The following is an 18,474-nucleotide window of genomic DNA, read 5'->3' on the forward strand; positions in this document are numbered from 1 at the left end:
ATTGGGGTGTCTGGTCAGCCCGCCAGAGCGCGTTGGGTCAGGGCGAACCCGTGAAAGAGCCGCTGGTCCTGCCCTGGACCAAGTGCTGAGGCTCGGTGGCGGCCGGCCAGTCCTGACTGCCTCCCTCTCCGCCTGAGGCAGATAACGGAAAAGAGGCTGGGATGAAAAGACAGCTTGTTTCAGACACTAGCAGCACGGGACACATTGCTGACCGGGCTTGTTCAGCCTCTACCCTCTTCTGGTCCTCGCTGACCCCTCTTCCAGGAAGCATCCTCCTTCCTGCACCGACAGTTTCCAAGTGCCCCACCCCACGGGCCCCCATCGCATCTCTTCCCCCGGTACTCAGGGTGTCTTTGAAGCCTGGGAATGGGACAGTGGGGGGATGCCTTGCTGACCTCCCTTTGATCTCCTCTCCAGGGTCTGCTGGGCAGAACAGACTCTCGGCCGGGCAGATGGCTTCTCGGTGGCCGGCCGTGGGGGCCTCCATGCGTCGGAGGTCCCTACAGAACCAGGGGCAGCTGGAGGAGAGCGAGGCCCTACAGCCTGCAGTTGGCCACCCAGACACCTCCAGCGGGGCCCTGGACTCCCTGTGCAGACAGTTCCAAAGGAGGCTGCCCCTGAGAGCAGTCAGCCTCAACCTCAGGGCGGGCCCCTCCTGGAAGCCCCTGGAAACCCCACAGCCAGGACAGCAGGGCCTCCAGGCTGCAGCTCGCTCAGCTAAGAACGCCTTGGGTGCCGTGTCCCAGGTAATATCGAACATGTCCAGGTACGGAGGGCCTTCTTGATGCTGGATAATAGCTGCCCCCGAGGAGCCCCCAAGAATACAGACTCTGTGAAGACAGGGCCTTTGATTTGTTCATTGCTGTGTCCCCAGCACTCCGAATAATTGCTGGCACGTAGCAGGTGCTCAACAGATAGCTGAATGAGTGAATGAAAGCAGTGTTGTGAGGAAACAGAGCCTCATAAGACAAGATGATAGAGCTGTATTGTGATAGGAAATTGCATTCAAGGGGCTAATGGTGGGGGAACACCAAAAAGCAGCTTAGTCAGTGAAGGCTTCCCGGAGGAGGTGATTCCGTGGAATTCGCCCAGGAAAAGGGGGAAGTATGAGGAGTGTACAAGGCAGGTGAAATAGTCCAGACCCAGGGCTGAGGGAGGGCAAGATGCTGAAGAGAACTGGCAGGAACTTAGTCTATGTATGGCCGGAGGACAGAGCGCAGCGTGGGACGTGAGAGGGGCTCGGTGCGCCGAACATGTTTAGATGCTCCCAAGGGCGACTGGGAGCCCTGGGAACCAGCGGGAAGAATTTGCAACATGGTGGGAATTGGGTCCGATTAGCATATTAGAACTTGTTCTTTAGCTACTTGATGAAAAGGGGGTTAGAAGAAGATTCGCCTCTGAGGGGGTCTGGGGGTCTGGCCTTGCAGAGGAGTGAGCAACTTCAAGAACTGCTCAGAAGATAGCTTTGAGAGGATTTGGTATCAGATGAGAGGTGTGGGCAGGAAGAGGCCACGTGTGCTGGGGCTGACGGGTCCGTGGGCCTCCCAAGTGGCTGTGTCTCCAAACCTAGAGCCGGAGGTGTGGGGAGGTGTCACCTAGGAAGGACAGGAGCTGTGAGAGTGGACAGGCCTCCAAGGAGAGACCTGGGAGTGGGCAGGGCATCTCCTTGCTGAGTGGGAATCTGAAGGTTTGGGAGAGGGAAGCATTTCTGGACCCTCTGAGGAGAAGTCTCTGAGCCAAATGTCAGTCCCTGAGAAGGATCTCTGTGCAGCAATGTGGACGGTAGATTAGAGTGAGGGAGACCAGAAGCCGGCAGAGAAATTATTGCACGGTATCCTGTGGGTAGGCCTGCTCTCCTCTGGGCCTCCCCTTTGAGGCTGGGTCAGTCTGTCCCGAAAGAGGGTTTGGACTTAGACCAAATGTAGACTCCATGAGCCAGCGTGGTTCTGCTGCTGGCCACGCGCTCATCCCCGGGGGCCCTGAGCTGGGTCCTTGCCGTGGACCCATTCCACATGGACTCATCTGCAACCCTCACCTTGAGAGTAAAAGCTGCCCGGATTTGTAGGACCAGCTGGTGGGCCGAAATGTTGGGGGTATGGCCTGGGGACTCTGGGGTAGCTCACTCTTGGCTTGTCCGTGCTGACCTTTCCGTGTACCTGTCACAGAGAATCCAGGAGTCCTGCCAAAGTGGCACCAAGTGGCTGGTGGAAACCCAGGTGAAAGCCAGGAGGAGGAAGAGGGGGGCACAGAAGGGCAGTGGCCCCCCAGCTCGCAGCCCGAGCCACAGGAGCACCCGGCTATCAGTGGCCGCCCCTGCCCGCTCAACCCTGGACCCCCGGGAGAGGGCGAATCGCCGCCTCTCCACCCAGATGGGCCCGCATGCCCACCCTCGGCGGCGGTCCAGGAGGGAGGCTGCCTTCCGGAGCCCCTACTCCTCAGCAGAGCCCCTCTGCTCCCCCAGGTGCGTGCAGTAGTGCCTGCCCCGCAAACACTAGCTGGGCCCTGGGGGCTGCTGAGCCCCTCCCGGGGCTACCTGGAGCCAGGGACACCCTGAGCGGAGTCACATCCGTGACCTGGCCCAGCTCTGCGCCCTGCTGGTGGGGGATCTGGGGAGGTCCTTCAGGGTCTTAGTTTCCCCATCTGCCAAAGGAAGAGGCGAGCTTAACTCTGGGAGTAGCACAGTCACCCAAGCCTCCTGGGGAGCCCAAAAGCAAGTTTTGAAGCCATCTGGAGGGCTGAGGCTCACCTGTCTACAAGATCACCTGCCCTTGACCTTGTGGGCCTTGATCCAGCTTTTCTGTGCCATCTGCTCCAAGCTGCTCTGATGTCACTTCCTGGAATGGGAGTCTACGGTGACACGTTCCCAGCCCGTGTGGGTCATCTGAGCCCATACACCAGGCCCGGTGCTGGATGGGAAGGGCTCCTGTCACAGGTTTCCGACTAATGACTGATATGTGTGGCTTTTCCTTCCGTTCAGCGAGTCTGACAGTGACCTAGAGCCCGTGGGGGCAGGCATCCAGCATCTCCAGAAGCTGTCCCAAGAGCTGGATGAGGCCATCATAGCCGAGGAGAGGTAAGCTGGCATACCGTGCTTCAGAGGGCCATGGCCGGGGGGGTCCGCCTTGAGCCAGCTCTGCCCTGCTGTGTGACCCTGGTCGTCCCTCTCCCTATCTGAGCCTCTGTCTCCTCTGCAACATGCCTCGGTCTCCTCCTTGATGAAAGACCTAGATTGGGGTGGTGGTTAAGGACATACCCTGCATGTATGTGGCCGCCTGGGCCTTGGTCCCCCACATTTGTCCATCACATGTGGCCGGGTCCCTGGTTCCTGAAAGACCCGCCCTTCCTCTGCCACTCCCCGTGGCTCCTCTCGGCCCTGCCCGCCCACGGAACTGGGGAAAGCATCCTGGCTGCTGTGAAATGCCTGGTCTGTCTGCTTAGAACAGCGTCCCGGGGGCAGGGCCTGGGCCTGGAGCTGCCCTAACTGGGGGCCGTTTGTACGTGGCTGTGACGGCCTCTGAGGCGGGGCCCTGCCGGCTCTGACTACATGCTGAGTGGGCCATGTCCCCGCCACGCTGCCAGGTCTGCTCTTGTCTAGCTCAGGCGGGGAGGGTCCCTCAAAGCCTGCGGCACCCAGCGGCATCTGTCCCTCCTGCTTTCCCACCTCTAGTGGCGACATGACTGTTTCTCTCATTCATGACTGAGGACAGCATCCTTCAGGTAATGCCCTCCTCCTACGCATCTTTCTCTGTGTCTTCCCCCTCCCCCACCTCCTCCTCTTGCACGAGCCCGTAGACATACTTGGAGGCATGTTAAAGAACTGAGTCTTTTCTGGAAAAAGCCACAGAGCCGAGCCGATGGGCCCCACAGAGCAGGAAGGTGCGAGTCTTCTGAGCTGCTCGGAGCCGGAGCTCCTGACCTCACTGGGCCCATCACTGATGGAGCAGAGCATACCGGGGCCCCAGGCAGCCGCAGCCACCTTCTAGCACCTCATTTCGGGGGGGCAGTCTATGGTGTCCCCGCCTTCCCTGGCTTCAGCACTGTGAGGGGCATGAAGGGAGCTCTGTCTTGCAGGAAGCAAGCCATAGCTGACCACCATGCCCTCACACCCAGGGTCCGCGCCTCCCGGGAGTTCCTGGAGGACCCAGGAGCTGGCAGTGCCCCTGGGCCGCGGCAAACAGGGACCGGACTAACAAGGGCCCAGGTGGAGGCTGCTGGGGTCTCTGCCCTTCTGCGCCAGCCACTTCCCCGCCCGCCAGTGACCACTTGCCGCAGTCTGCGAGTGACTCGGGGAGCCCTCGGAGAGGCGGGGGGGGCTGCTCATTCTACTCCCCTTTGGGGCTTAGAAACTCATCCCACACGTGAGCTTTACAGCTGCTTCACTTGTAAAGTGCAGTGCAAGCACAAGGTAATATCTGAGAGCTCTGAGCTGCGTACCCAGGAGTAGGTCTGCAAAGAGTCATCTCCTGTGTCACCAGCGCAGGGGCTCTTGGGAACCCAGATTCTAGCCCTGTTGCCCACAGCAGAGCCCCGGAAGAAGGGATGGGAGAGAGCTCCAGGCCCCAAGACCCTGAGTCCACAGACACCTACTTACATTCTCGGCACAGGGCACCCACCGTGGGAGTACAGGGAGAGGTAGCCCTGTTCAATAGCAATCTCTGCCCTTTGTAAATTATTTAAGAAATCTGCTTTGTCATTTTATTCGAAAGAAACCAGTGTAGGAGTTTCCTAGACAACACTGCTTTTTCATAATAAAGACTCTCTGTATCTGACATCTCTTTGTTGTCACCCTACCCCCTGCGCCCGCTCTGAGCAACAGGTCTGTGGTCTAGGGCCCGGCTTTGTCGCCCTCCTCCACCCCGACTCCAAGCCAGCCTGCCCCCAGCTCAGGCGGAACATGAGCAACGGGAAGGCTCTCTCGGCTTAGTTCAGAGCAAAGCACATTTTAAAGGCAAATAAGGTTTTTATTTAAGTGACAACATTTGAGAGTTAAAAACCAGCTCACATCAAAATCAAGACCAGTTGTAAAAATCTTTTAACTCTGTAATGCTGTTTTTGTCTTGTTAGAAATCTGGTATGTTACATTTTCTTTTCTAACGGATTTTGTACAAGGCAGCCATGAGAAATAGATTAAACCTTTTTCACCACAGAACCGTCCACCACAAATAATACTGACAGTTACATACTTAGGAACAGTCAGACGGACAAGATCAGACCGGCTGCCACCGCCGAGGAGACAAATAGAAAAGGACAGCGGGGTCTGGGGGTGGGAGTCCCGACGAGCAAGCCACCCTACGTCCCACCCCTCCTGGTGTCACCTGCCTCTCCTTGTGCCCGTGAGGGTGGCGGTCAAATGCCTGATCTGTTTTTTTCCCATCCACCCTGTTGATTTCTCAGCAAGGAGACAAGGACCCAGGCCAGGCCTCGCTGCTTGGACTTAACCCTACTTGGGGGGGGGGGTGGCGGGGGAGGGGAGGTTTCTTCTGGCTGAGCCAAAGAGAATAGGTTTCCAGAGCACTGGGCACCCAAACCCCCGGGGATTCGGCAGGAACGTTGGTTATTTAAGGCGGGGTCAAGCTGAGGCTCCGCAGGCAGGGCGCCCCTCCCGGGCAGGGCTGCACCTGGGCTGGGTGGGCGAGTGTCCCCCACAAATCCGGCGCCACCTCGGGACCCATTTCCACCTGCCTCGGGGTCCGCCTTTCACTTAACGATCGGCGCCCCGTTTTGTCGGCAGGGCACTTCCGGGGCGCGGCTCTGAGCTCCAAAGCCGTCCAAGTACGGTTTAAAACCCATGAGTTCCAGCTTCCCCTCTCTCAGCGAGCCCACCCCACCCCACCCCAGTAATGTCTGGAATGCTGGGGTCCAAATACGTTGGTTTTCTGTGGCCCAGCACCCAGACTGGAGGGCCCTTTATCCAAATGCATGAAAGAGTCTTACTTTTTTTTTTTTTTTTTTAATGTATCTGTTGCGGAGCCTAAGAGAGGAGTTGAGATCTTTAGAAAAATGCCATGAGGCCGGAAGAGCAGGCCCTGGCTACAGATGCACCCTGAACCCCCAACAGGGCGAAGGCAGGGGAGGCTGCAGGCAGGCCCTCTGTCGGGACAGCCGCCCCCCCACCCCAAACTAGGAAGAACAAACATGCCACGCAAGGAACAAGGAGCTTTGGTCAGGCGGGAAGATCTGTTTTCCAGCTCCTGGGGAGCAGGCACACGGAGCTGGAAGGATTCTCTAGAAAACAGCCAGACTGGGGGTCACAGAAGTACTCCAGGAGAGGCAGTGGCACCCCCTCCGGAGAACGACACAAGTTGCTTCTTTGTTTTTCTCCAACTTAACTGGAAGGACGAGATCAAACAAACCACTAGCAGAGAAAGTGCACGTTGGTTACAGAGTTGCTGTGAAAGCAGTACTGAAACAAGTCGAGTCTGATCACTATACAGGGCTCCAAGTACACACATTCACACACACCCACCGAAGCTCCCAGAACGCTGTGCTCACCACATCTCACTGTACGCCTTCAGCATCTGAGGTGCACTTTGTCAGAGCCCCAAACCGGAGCTCCAGAAGGGAAGGGGTGCGGGCCCTACTGCTGGGGCCCACGTCCCGGCTCCGATCCCCACAAGCACAGAACCCTGCTCCCGCGGACTCCAAACTCCTCAGGGTCCCTGCTCTCTCTTGCTCCCAGCCTGGGGTTCTCAGAAAAAAAGGGCAGAGGGACTCTAACTGGGGGAGAAGTATCTCACGCTAATTATTTCATCACTTGAGAGCCACACATCAGTGGCTTCTGCAAAAAGGAGATGGAATTTCAGAGAAGCAGACCAACTCCGCCCGAGTGTAACGCAGCGTCTGCTTTGGCAAGGAGGGGAAGGACTGGAGTTGACGAGCTGCTGCTCGATGGACAGCCAAGAAGGATGAAATGTTAAAGGCGGATGGGCCCGCTGCGAACCGCCAGGAGGCAGGACCAGAGAGGAAGCTGGGGGTGATCACCCCTCCCCAGCAGACTTGCCAGCAGCTCTGGGCCTGGGCGCAGAGGCGGCGCTGGAAGTGGAACGGGAGCTGGCAGGCTGGAGAAGACAGAGTTCCAGTGGAGAGCAGGGGTGGGGGCTGGGAGCCCGGAGCCGTCCAGCCCCAGCGGCGCGTCCAGTTTACCGGGTGATTCACAACAGCAGTGCCAGCAGCCCCCACCAGCAGCCGCCACTGGGGAGGACACTGGCCACATGGGACCTGCAAGAGGTAGACAGCAGAAGCGACACTGAGCTGACACAGGTGCCTGCTGGGTATACAGACATCTGGGCCTGCGCAGCCTGGCCCGTGACCCAGAGCCTCGGCTGCAAGAGCTGGATCAGCCTCAGTGACGGCCCGAAGGGCTCAGAGGCAGCCCGGGTAGCCCAACACAGCAGGTGTGGGTCTGGGCCAGGGAGCAGGGGAAGTGCAGGAGACCAACGCCTGGCCCAGGGGCTCAGCAGGAGGAAGGCCTGGGCAGAATTTGAGGGGCCCCAGGAGAGCCAAGCCCTGCCAACCTCAGGGGATGACCCAAGAGGAGGTTACGGGCACCAAACCAAGCTGAGTGGCAGGGGGAAGGGACGAGAACACAACAGTTTGAGCCAAAATTACATGAACCCCCGGAGCTCTGGGACCTCAGCTGTTACGCCTTCCAGGAGCCAAAGGGAGAAATCACTCTGAGCAGAGCTGGGGAGGGGGAGCCAGACCAGTGCCCTTTGGGGAATGTCTCTGTCCCTGGGACACCAGGTTTGGACCTCAGTGCAAAGCAAACCTCTCTATGGAGCAGGGACCCCTTCCCAGCGACCCCCCCAGAGGGGCTTCCTTTGAAGTGGTGGGGCAACGGTGGCTCCCTCCTGCCCACCCCCTGCCCCAGCCCCTCTCTTAGTCTGCAAGGAAGGTATAGATCACTGGGCACTCTGAGGGGCTCTGAGGGGCTCTTAGGCCTGAAAAGCCTCAGAAGGCAGAAATGCAGGACAACCTAGGAGTCAAAAACTCCCACCAATCTCAGCTCGGGAGACCCCTCCAATTACAGAAGGAAGGCAGGGCCCAGAGAGGGCAAGCAACAGGCTCAAGGCTCACGGCCAGCCCGGCTAGGCCAGAACCGGGGCCACAGCCTCACAGGGGAGGGCACCAGGCAGGACTCCAGGAAGAGGCATAACTGTCCTCAAGGGCCACGGGAGAAAGGTGAGGAGACAAGAAAGAGGGGACAATGGACAGCTGCAGGAGGACAGACCGTCAGCACCAGACCCCGCCCCCCAAGGGCCGTGGGCAAACGACTCAGACAGAGGATGAGCCCAGGGGACATCCTCTCGCTCCCAGAACGTGGCCACTTTGCCACAGGAGAGCCAGGCCCAAGATGGTGACCCGGGACGCCACACGGAGGGCGGGCACAAATGCCACTCGACCCTCCAGCAGGCGGCCAGGAAGCTGTACCTGCCAGCGGCATTTGGTCCCTGGTCTGGGGGCTCCTCCCGTTAGGGCCTGCCTAGCATCACTGTGGAAGCCTCAGGAACTCAGGAAGATGGTCGACTTTGTCAAACACTCCGGCTCCAGGCAGGCCTGCCCCCGGGATTACACAAACATCCACCCTAGCTGGGGCCTGCGCTACAGGCGTGACGGGGCAGCAGCGACCGCACTGAGACCCCTGGATCTCACCCCTTCGCAGCCCAGGGAGCCCCCCAAGGCCAGGCAGGGTCCTGCCCCCCTCGCTGGTCGGACACTGCTGGACAGACACGGGAGGGAAAAAGCAGGAAAAGGCCTGTGTCTGCCGGGGAGAAGGCAGCCCGCGGGGGCCCCCCTGCTCTGCGCGCAGCCTGGCCCTCAGGGCACCGACTCGAACTTGGGGGGCCCGCGCGCCCAGCTGAGCACGGGCAGGGGCCGCTCGTGGTCCTTGTCGGACTCGGGCTGGCTCTGGGCCCGCTCGGGCTTGGGGTTGGCGGGCGGGTCGGGCTGCTGCACCGACATGGTCCGGCGCAGGTGGTTGCGCTTCCGCAGGAACTCGGGCTGCGCGTGGAGGCCGAAGCTGCCCTTGCGCAGGATCATACGCGAGCTGTTCTTCTTGGGGCGCGAGCGGTGGCCGGCCTCCAGCGCGGCCAAGTGCGCGGCGTAGCCCTCGCTCAGGAACTGCGGAGGGGACAGGCGTCAGGCCAGAGGGGCAGGCGGGCCGTGGTCCTGCCCTTCCCCACATCCCAACATCGCCCTCTCCGCGGAACACCCAGCTGCTCCAGGACCTGGGGAGCTCATGACCGGTTAATGCTCCCTGCCCGGGTTTGGGCAACTGAGCGCTTCTGTCTGTACCCCCGGGTCACGCCAGAGTTCCCTGGATTCCTGATGGGGTGAAGCTCCCATCCGTGTCATTTTCACTGAAATCCCCCAAAGGTTAAGTCTCTCTCTCCCCTCCTCCAGCTTCTACCGCATGGAACCTCGTTATTTTCTGGCCCCCGCAGCTGCCCTTCTTGCCCATCTCTCTCCCTAGGTCCTCAGAGCCTTTGCTGCTCAAAGTGTGGGCCGTGGATCACAGCAGCAGCAGCACGACCGGGACCCTTGACGGGTAGAATGTCAGGCCCCAGCCCAGGCCTGGGAATCTGAATCTGCGTTTAAACGAGGTCTCCAGGGGATCTGTGCGCACCTTAGAGTTGAGAAGCCCTGCTCTAACGGTCCCCACTCTGAGGTCCCACCATCTCTGCCCCTCCCCCTGCCGGTCACTTTCAGGCACCTCCCACTCAACGTGGCCCAAAGAGATCATCGCCTTCCATTCAGTCGCCTGCTTTTCAACCCCAGTAATGGTACCACCTACCTGGTCACCCAGGTCAGAAACCGGGCGTCATCTTTGACTTTCCCTTTCTCTCGACTCATGCATCCGATCCCTTCGTTACCAAATCCAATCCATCCTGCCTCAGAAGCGCCTCTCAGGCCCTTGGCCTTCTCTGCCCTGCCACCGCCCTGCCACTCCTTCCCTCCCCTCTCCCCTTCCTCTGATCCGCCTTCCACCTGCAGCCTGACGGACCTCTCTGAATCACAAACTCATCACAAACTCACTCCAGAGCCGTAGAGTCCCAGCCTGGCGAGACACACAGGCCGTCCAGGACCTGCTGCTCCAGCCCCCTCTCCCCTTCCCTCCCACACCACACTCAGACAAGCTGAGTCACTTGCAGTTCCCATAATACACACGTGCTCTGCCGTCTCCTGACCGTGGCTCTTGCTGCTGCCTCTGTCACAAAGGCTCCTCCAACCTCAGGCCCTTCCTGGATAATTCCTTCAAACTCCCAGAAACCAACCTTGTCCCTGAGTCTGGCTTAGCTGCTCCTCTCTGGGACCCCACAGTTCTCTGTGCTCCCTGTCATTCATTATGGCTCCTGCCACACTGCACTGTCACTGTCTGCTAATTTTTCCATCTCCCCCACTAGACTGGATGACATGACATCCGATTCCACCGTGGGTCTCCCCTGTACCCAGCGCAGGGCCTGGCCCAAAGCAGGCACCCAGTCGTGTTTGTGGAAGGAAGGAAGGAAAGAAGGAAGGAAGGAAGGAAGGAAAGGACAAATGACTGAATGAGCAAACAATGGAATAAACCTCCTCCTCCCCTCTCCCCTTTTGTTGGTTCCACCCCCCTCACCCCCCAACCCCCAGCCCCACCTCTACCCACCTGGCACTGGGTTTGATACTTCTTGGTGGGCCGGCCCACAATGAAGATCTGGGAGGGTGGCAGGCCTAGCACGCTGTAGACGGAGATGTCCTTCGTGGAGCCGTAGGCCGCACTGATTTTGATGAAGCACTGAAACGCAGGGCAGCTGATGGAGGGAGAGGGGGCCCAGCGCATCCCCACAGAGGACTCCTAGATGTCCCCCCAGGGAGCACTGCTGGGGGACCCTTTATCTGCACACTGATAGACTCCAAGTCATGGGACCACCCTGCATCAGGAACCACCCCCTGCAGTGGCCTCCCCTCCCGCCCCACCCTCTGCACCGAAAGCCTGATATGGGCTCCACCTGTGAATCACAGCCCCACCATTTGCTGACCCCACGTGAGGAGCATGACCCGTAGGTTACGAACAGTGGGGCAAAGTGCTCCTCTGTGGACAGGAAATTGAGTGCCAAGTTGACACAATCCAGGGCCAGGACTGGAGGCCAGTTCTGTCCTGCCAATTCTGCCCTCTGGTTCTCCTGCCTGTCCGTGCCTTTCTCTCCATTCCACGACTACCACCTGGATTCTGGTCTTCTGTCTCTTACTTGGGCAACAGCCTCCCAACTGGCCTCCCTGCCCCTCGTTTCTCCCGCCAATCTGTTCTCCATACAGCTGCCAAAACGATCTTTCTACCCAAATTAGACACTGCCACTCCCCTGCCTGAAGCTTTTCCATGGCTCACCATTACCCTCAGCCGAGAGTTCACGGTCTTGCCCAGTTTCTAAGGTTTTCACGGCCTGCCCAGCCCAGGCCCCTGATCACTTCTGGGACCTCAGCTCCCACTGGACCTGAATCGGATCCAGCACATACCCCCATCCTGAATACCTGCAGCTCTGAGAACATCCCAGGCTCTTTCCTACCTCAGTGCCTTTGCACATGCTGTTTCTCTGGTCACAGGACAAACTCATACTCATGCTTCAAGACTCAGCTCAGAAGTTGCCACCGCCTAGAAGCCTTCCCTGGCCTCTCCAGACAAAGCTAGGTCCTTTCTCCTCTGTTTTCCCAAAGGGTCTTTTCTAGTCACCCACCGGTTAACTGTCAATTTCCATGTTTTTCTTCCTGTAGATCAGGGATTGGCAGACTCTTTTGGTGAAAGACCAGATACTAAATATTTTAGGCTTTGCACTCTGTTGCAACTACTCAACTATTCCATTGTAGCTGAAAAGCAGCCATGAACAGCCCGTAAGCAAATGAGCACGGCTGTGTTCCAGTAATACTTTGTTTATGGACATGGAAATGTGAGTTTCATATAATTTTCACACGTCATGAAACCTTATTCTTCTTTTGATTTTTTTCCCGCAACCATGTAAGAGAATTAAAACCATTCTTAGCTCACAAGTCATATAAAAACCATGGGCCGGATTCAGCCCCTGGGCCATGATTTGTCAACCCCGGCTCTAGATCGGCAGTTCTCAAAATTTTGTAAGCATCAGAATCCCCTGGTGGGCTTGTTAAAATACAGATTGCCGGGCCCCCTTCCCAGAGTTTCAGATTCAGTAGGTCTCCAAGGGGGGCCAGAGACTCTGCATGTCTAATGAGGTCCCGGGGAACCCTGTGCCACGGGGCACGCAGTGAAAATCACAGCTCTAGGACATCCCGAGTTCTGTTTGCCTCTGTGCATCCCCAACGCCCAGGACAGGGGAGGGAACACGCTAGGCACTTAAGTGTCTGCTGAAGGTGTAACCAGATGCAGAGACAAGAGTTTAGGCTTTCGGGTCAGAAGATAAAGGATGAAAGGGTGACTCTGAGATCCTGGGCACATCCCTAAGCCTCACCTTTCTCACTTGCCTGTAGGGATAAGACGACACACCTCGCTGGGCAGTAAAAGGACCCATGAGGTGCACGTGAATGTGCTTTGCAAACTGGGCATCCGCTTGGACAATCGGAGGATGTGGGGTAAAGGAGGAGGCCCCCCCACCCCGGGTTGAGGGAGGAGGGGAGGGGTGATGGGGAGGGCGGTGGAGGAAGCCCTGCCCAGCCGGGACACTCACCTCCTGCATGAGGTTGCGCAGGAAGATGGCCTTCTGCCGCAGCGGGTCGTGCACCAGCCCGTCCGAGAAGAAGATCATGCCCTGTGGGAAGTTGTGCTGGGACAGCCACGACACCACCCGCTGCTTCTGCATGTCCGGCCGCCCCGTGATGTAGAGGATCATGTAGCCCAGGTCCTGCCAGTGCCTGGCGAGACGGCATTGCAGGGTCCAGCCCCGCCCTGCGTGGGCCACCCCCTGCCCGGCAGCCCGCCCCACTCCCCACCTCCCCCTGCCCCGAGAAGCCGGAGGGGCTGTTCCCAGGAGCACTAGGGGAAAACAAGGGGGCACCCTGAAGTCCGCACCCCCAGCTGAGCCCCGTGAGTCCTGGCCATCTCCCCCGGATGGCCCACAGGCACCAACCACATGCCCACAGCACAAATGATCCCCCCACTCCCGGCCCCTCTGCTTGGGTCCCCTTCTCTGTGGTGCGCCACCATCACTCAGGCTTCTGGAGCCAGAGAGAAGCGCCTTTGATCCCTCCCTTTCCTTCGGTCTCCCGTCCTTCCTCCTCCAATCAAGGAGCCTTTGATTCTACCCGGCAGGATCTTCACTCCATCCTCTCAGTTTAACTCCACTTCTTAGCCTTAGCTCAGGACCCATCGCTCTCCTGGGCCACTACAAAACCCTCCTGGGAGGCCCCTTTCCCTCCAGTGCCCCCAATTGCAATCCAACCTGGGCCGTGCAACTTCGAGCAGGTTACTTAACGCCCCCAGGATTTCAGTTTCCCCTTCTGTAAAATGGGGCTAATAACAACAATTACCACCTAGGGTTTTCTGAAGGATGAAATACATTCATCCCAAACAAGCCTGGCAGTGAGTTTATTGTTATCCTTGGTACTGTTTCCATGGTGATTTCTGTAAATTGCACATCTAACCCCACTACTCCTTTGCCTAAAGCCATTCCTGGCTCCCCGGTGCCCTGAGGTCGCAAGGCCCCCCTGCACTGGTGGTCCCCCACGCTGTGCCCTTGAGCATGGCAGCTCCCCAGCCACACGGAGCTGCTTTGCTGCCCCAGACAAGCCCTGTGCTCTTCTGCTGCAGACCCCTGCCCTAGAGAGGCTTTGTGCTCCATCTCCTTATGTTCCCATCCCCCCATCTTTCAAGGCCACCTCCTCCAGGAAGCCTTCCCTGCTTTCCAAGCAGGATGTGCCTCTCTCTTCTCTGTGCTCTCACAGTGGGCAAGTGCTCTCCGCTGACATGGAATCCTGTCTGTAAGATGTCAGATGAGCCCAGGCCTGATTGCAGGCTTTTGTGGCGCTAGCCACTGACTGGCCACCATAGATTGGGGGTTTCCAAACCTGGAAGATGCTCTGAGAGATTTGGGGAGGTTTTGTAAGAATGCACAGGCTCAGGTGTCACCTCCAGAGTTCTGGTTAATTCTGACGGGGTACCCAGTGATCTGTGATTACAGAAAGCAGCTTCTGATGCTTAGCAAGGTTTGGAGAGCACCGCAGCGGCCCCAGGAGCCCATGTGAAGAGATGAGAGCACCAGATGGACTGCCCCCCAGAGAGGAAGGACCACAGCCTCCCCTTCCCAGGTGTGGGAGGGGGACACTGACTTGGGAGGGGCTTGGAGAAGATATAATGGGAATAAAGGACGCAGGCTTATAAGGAGGAGGTCGACCCCTGAAATGAGCAGGTCCAGGGCCTGTTTCCACAAGGCCAGTGGGCATCTTGAGGTGAGCAGTCTCGTAGGAGTCCTTGAGCCAGACTAGTTTTCTCTCCCCAGAGTGACCACTGCTGCTGCGGTGGTGCAGGGCAGTCCCCTGACCCAGTCCCCAAGAACTCCCAGGACCCGGGATCGGTCCCACTCTTGGTGTTCTGATCCCTTGGAGTCCTGGAGTACAGTTTCTCATGCCCATGACTTGTTTTCTCCACTGGACTGTGAATTTCCTCTAACTAGGATCTCTTTCTGCATCAGTGCCCAGCCTAGAGCCTGGCCCAGAGCCAGCCTCAGAAAAGAGTGGAGGGAGAGAGGGAGAGACTAAAGTGGTACCTCTTTTGCTTTTCTAGTGGAAAATCCGTTTGCACCTCTCTCCGCAGTACAATAGCCCTAGGAAGCTGTGCTTCCTGCCGCACCTCCTGCCCTGTCCCAATCTGGCCCCCAACACCCAATGGCCCTAAACTTGCCCCACCTCTTCCCCACACGTGCTCTGTTCTTCCCTGTCACCTTCTTGGCCTATCAAAACCAGTTTTGTGGGCTTCCCTGCTGGCGCAGTGGTTGGGAGTCCGCCTGCCGATGCAGGGGACACGGGTTCGTGCCCCGGTCTGGGAAGATCCCACATGCCGTGGAGCGGCTGGGCCCGTGAGCCATGGCCGCTGAGCCTGCGCGTCCGGAGCCTGTGCTCCGAGACAGGAGAGGCCACAACAGTGAGAGGCCCGCATACCGCAAAAAAAAAAAAAAAAAAGAGTTTTGTATTTTCTTCTTTTTGTCTTTCTGCATGTGCTAATATTTGTACAATGGCATGGACTGCAATATATATATATATATATATCCGTCCTTCAGGAGTTGCCTCAAATGTCACCTGCCCCAGGAAGTCTGCTCTGCTTTCTCCAATCAGCTGTAATAGCTGCAATCTCTCGATTAGCACTGTGTTAGCTAGTCTTGAAAGATGGCCTCCCAGTGAGCCACGTGCCCCAGCATTCACACCTTTATGTGGTCCCTTCCCCTTGAATCTGGTTCGATCCTGCGCCTCACTTATAACCAATAGAACGTAGTGGAAAGGACACTGAATTCCGAGGCTGGGTCCTAAGAACACTTGTAGCTTCCAGCTGGGTCTCTAGGAACCAGAGGAGGCCGGTCACCATGGTGGAAGTCAGCCACCAGGTACAAAGTCTGGCTGGTCTGAGACCACCTGGCTGGTCACATGGAACAGCCACATGGAGAGAGAGAAAGAGGCGCCCCAGCCGAGGAACAAGACACATGAGCTCATCATCCATCCTGAACATCTTGAACCTCCAGCCCAGTGGAGCCCTCAGATGACCCCCCGCCTGGACCGCCACCTGACTGCCATTGCTGGAGAAACTCCCAGCAGAAGCCAGTCAATGATGTGATAGAATAATAAAGTACGATCTTCAGTTGCTAAGTACGGAGCATTTGCTCCACGGCAACCGGTAATCAGAACACACCAATTTTATCCTGACTGGGATCTGAATGCAAGAGACCAGGCCTGATTCACTGCACAGAATGCTCAGACAGTGTTAGAATAAACAGAGGGAGGAAGATAGGGAGGGAGGGAGGGCATCCGAGATTCTCAAGGGCCTCAGTAAATTACTGCTGGAGGTGAAGCCAGGACTCCCGGCTCCTGGCCCATATCCCCCAGGGCTGCTGGCCCCTGCCCCGGGGGGACACATCCCCTGCAGGGAGGGTGCACTCACCGGACAACGTCCACTGCCCCTGGCCGGACCTTGGGGTCGCTTCCCATGATGGACACGCTGGCCGCGAAGGAGCCGTCGATGCTGAAGACCACGCACTCCATGCCCCGGGGCAGCACTGTGAGGTAGCTCATCGCGCAGGTCTGGTCGCCCCTGAAAGGTATGGCCAGCCGTGCGCTCAAGGTCAGGTGTCAGCCTGAGGCCAAGGTCAGCCCACAGCCGGGGTCAGAGCTCAGTCAGGGCCAGGTTGAGAGAGAACCTGGGCGGCATCTCCTGATGCTACAGCTGCGACCGCATCCCATTTTCCTCTCTCCCTGCAGACAAGGACAGGGTCCCGAAGACAGTACCTCGAGGCCCCCATCTTCTGGACAGGCCTGGCTGGCAGGGCCATGGAACCGGGTGAAAGCACCGTGAGAGTGTCACCTGGGTCTTACCTGACGACCATCTTCACAGGGTAGACGCCGAGCCCCAGGCGCCGGGGCCGCGGCACGCTGTACGTGATCCGGCCGCTGCTGTTCGTGATCTCCGTGTCCAAGTGCACCCAGCGGCCGGAGGAAGGCTCTGCCATCACCAGGATGTCCACCTGCAGGCAGTGAGGGGCCCAGGGGAACCGCTGAAGGCTGGGGCGCTGGGGCTGGGCTTGGGAGCTCTTCTCTGCCAAGGCAGCAGGGCTTGGGGTCCCGTCCGACGCTAGCTCCTGGCTCCCACCTTTCCTCTCTCTACTGCAGCCATACCAGCTTCTCCGAGGCACCCGGTCCATCCCTCACTCCCGCTCTCCCTCCCTGACCTGCGTGAGCATCTCCCACCTCGTGCAGCCAGGCCTTCCGCAGCCCTCACCGCACGTGCCACGTGGTACCCAGGAGGGGATGGCCCAGCCTCTGTACCTTCTCCCCGGTCAGGGCCACCATGTCGAGGGGCCCGTACATGAACCGCCCCACCAGGACCTGGGGGCCGTCTTCGGCAGCAATCACGTCGTTGGCCCGGTGGTTGGCGGTGACATTCTGGAAGGACAGAAACCAGCTCAGCTTCTGCAAGGGGACTTGACCTGGCTTTTTCCTTACGTCAGCCACAGGATCAGCTGGAGGGATGCACACCCGCCGGATATTGCCTTCCTTCCTATTAACCTCGTTAGAGCTTCCGAGATGTGTCCCCATGGAATCCACGAGGGAAACAGACCCTTAGACCCTCACGTGGTCTCCAAGGAGCCCTGGGCTCCTGCAGCCCAGCATCCTCCGCTCTTGATTTCTCCACATGGCCCGGAGGTAACAACCAGTCCTCAGAGCCTGGCATCCTTCTAGATCCCCAGGCTGGAAACTGAGGGTCACCTTCACTTCCTCCTTCCTCATCACGGCTCACGTCCAGTAGCCGTTTACCATCTGTCTTTGCTTCGTGGGCGATTTAAACGTCAAGAGTAGAGAAAACAGCATAGGAAGTCTCGTGTGGCCGGAAACCAGTCGCGGCCATCCTGGCTCTGCTCTTCCCTGGCTGGATGCCCCCACCCCGCTCCAGATCATTCTGGAGCAATGCTGGACGTCGCGTCACTTGTCTGTAACTATCCCAGCATCCCCATCCTTCTTCACGTCTGGTTTCAATTCATTCCGTAGCCCTACATTGGCCCCAGCTGCCCACCACTCCCAGCCTGGCTTCAAGACCCAAACCACTCCATCTTTACAGAACCACCCACATCTGTGTCTTTTCCCACACCCAGGTACCTCTCCCCTGGGCTCTGCTAGTAGCATCTTAAAGGAGCCCTCTTACTCAAAAACATTCCCCGTGGCAGATCGACCGTCTTTATAAAGCACAGATCTTTTAACCCCCCGGGGCCCTCGGGATGAAGTACAAATCCTGAGCCTGGCATCAAAACTTTGCTGGGCAATCTTTTCAGTCCCATCTCCTGCTGCTGCCCTTCGAAGCCCCACTGGTTCTTTCAGGTCAGGCTCTGCAGAGGCCTCTGGGCCTTTGCTCACACTGGTCCCCCCACTTTCTATGGCATCCCTGGTCCCCTGCCTCCTTCTTCCAGCCCATCCACTAAGACCTGACTCAACTTCGTCCTCTCCAAGAAGCACTGGTGGACTCCCCAGAGATGGTCTCTGCCTCCTCTCAATTCCATGGTATTTCAATTCAAGTCAACAAACATCTGTAGGCACCTCATCTGCACTGGTCCCAGAGCTGGGCTCTGGGGATGCAGAGAGGAACCAGTCATGGACCCTGACCCGGAAACCCTCAGTCAAGTGGGAGATGCAGGCCTGCTGACAAGAATACCGATAAGGGAAGAGCGCATTCATGGAAATAAACACATGGAAAGATGCCATAAAAAGGAATTAAGTACTGACACAAACCACAACGCGGATGAACCTTGAAAAAGGTGCTCAGTGAAAGAAGCCAGACAC

The 18,474-nt window shown here is 58.1% G+C and overlaps 2 protein-coding genes across 2 annotated transcripts in view; one reads left to right on the forward strand and one right to left on the reverse strand.

Annotated features, from left to right (window-relative positions):
- Positions 1–437: 437 nt before the first annotated feature.
- PIMREG (PICALM interacting mitotic regulator) lies at positions 438–3,701 on the forward strand. The gene is made up of 4 exons (XM_060134828.1): positions 438–746; positions 2,166–2,461; positions 2,978–3,073; positions 3,668–3,701. The coding sequence occupies exons 1-4, from the start codon at positions 453–455 to the stop codon at positions 3,699–3,701; spliced, it is 720 nt and encodes a 239-aa protein (XP_059990811.1). The 5' UTR covers positions 438–452.
- Positions 3,702–8,697: 4,996 nt separating this feature from the next.
- Positions 8,698–18,474, reverse strand: part of PITPNM3 (PITPNM family member 3) — an 87,651-nt gene continuing 77,874 nt past the window's right edge. The window contains exons 15-20 of the mRNA XM_060133011.1: positions 16,969–17,085; positions 16,519–16,667; positions 16,088–16,237; positions 12,672–12,855; positions 10,643–10,771; positions 8,698–9,120 (exon numbers count right to left, since the gene is read on the reverse strand). Of these exons, the coding sequence (XP_059988994.1) occupies positions 8,818–9,120; positions 10,643–10,771; positions 12,672–12,855; positions 16,088–16,237; positions 16,519–16,667; positions 16,969–17,085 (1,032 nt within the window). The 3' untranslated portion in view covers positions 8,698–8,817. The remainder of the gene's footprint in view (positions 9,121–10,642; positions 10,772–12,671; positions 12,856–16,087; positions 16,238–16,518; positions 16,668–16,968; positions 17,086–18,474) is intronic.

The sequence above is a fragment of the Lagenorhynchus albirostris genome, chromosome 20 (assembly GCF_949774975.1).
Source record: "Lagenorhynchus albirostris chromosome 20, mLagAlb1.1, whole genome shotgun sequence".
NCBI classification, from domain to species: Eukaryota; Metazoa; Chordata; class Mammalia; order Artiodactyla; family Delphinidae; genus Lagenorhynchus; species Lagenorhynchus albirostris.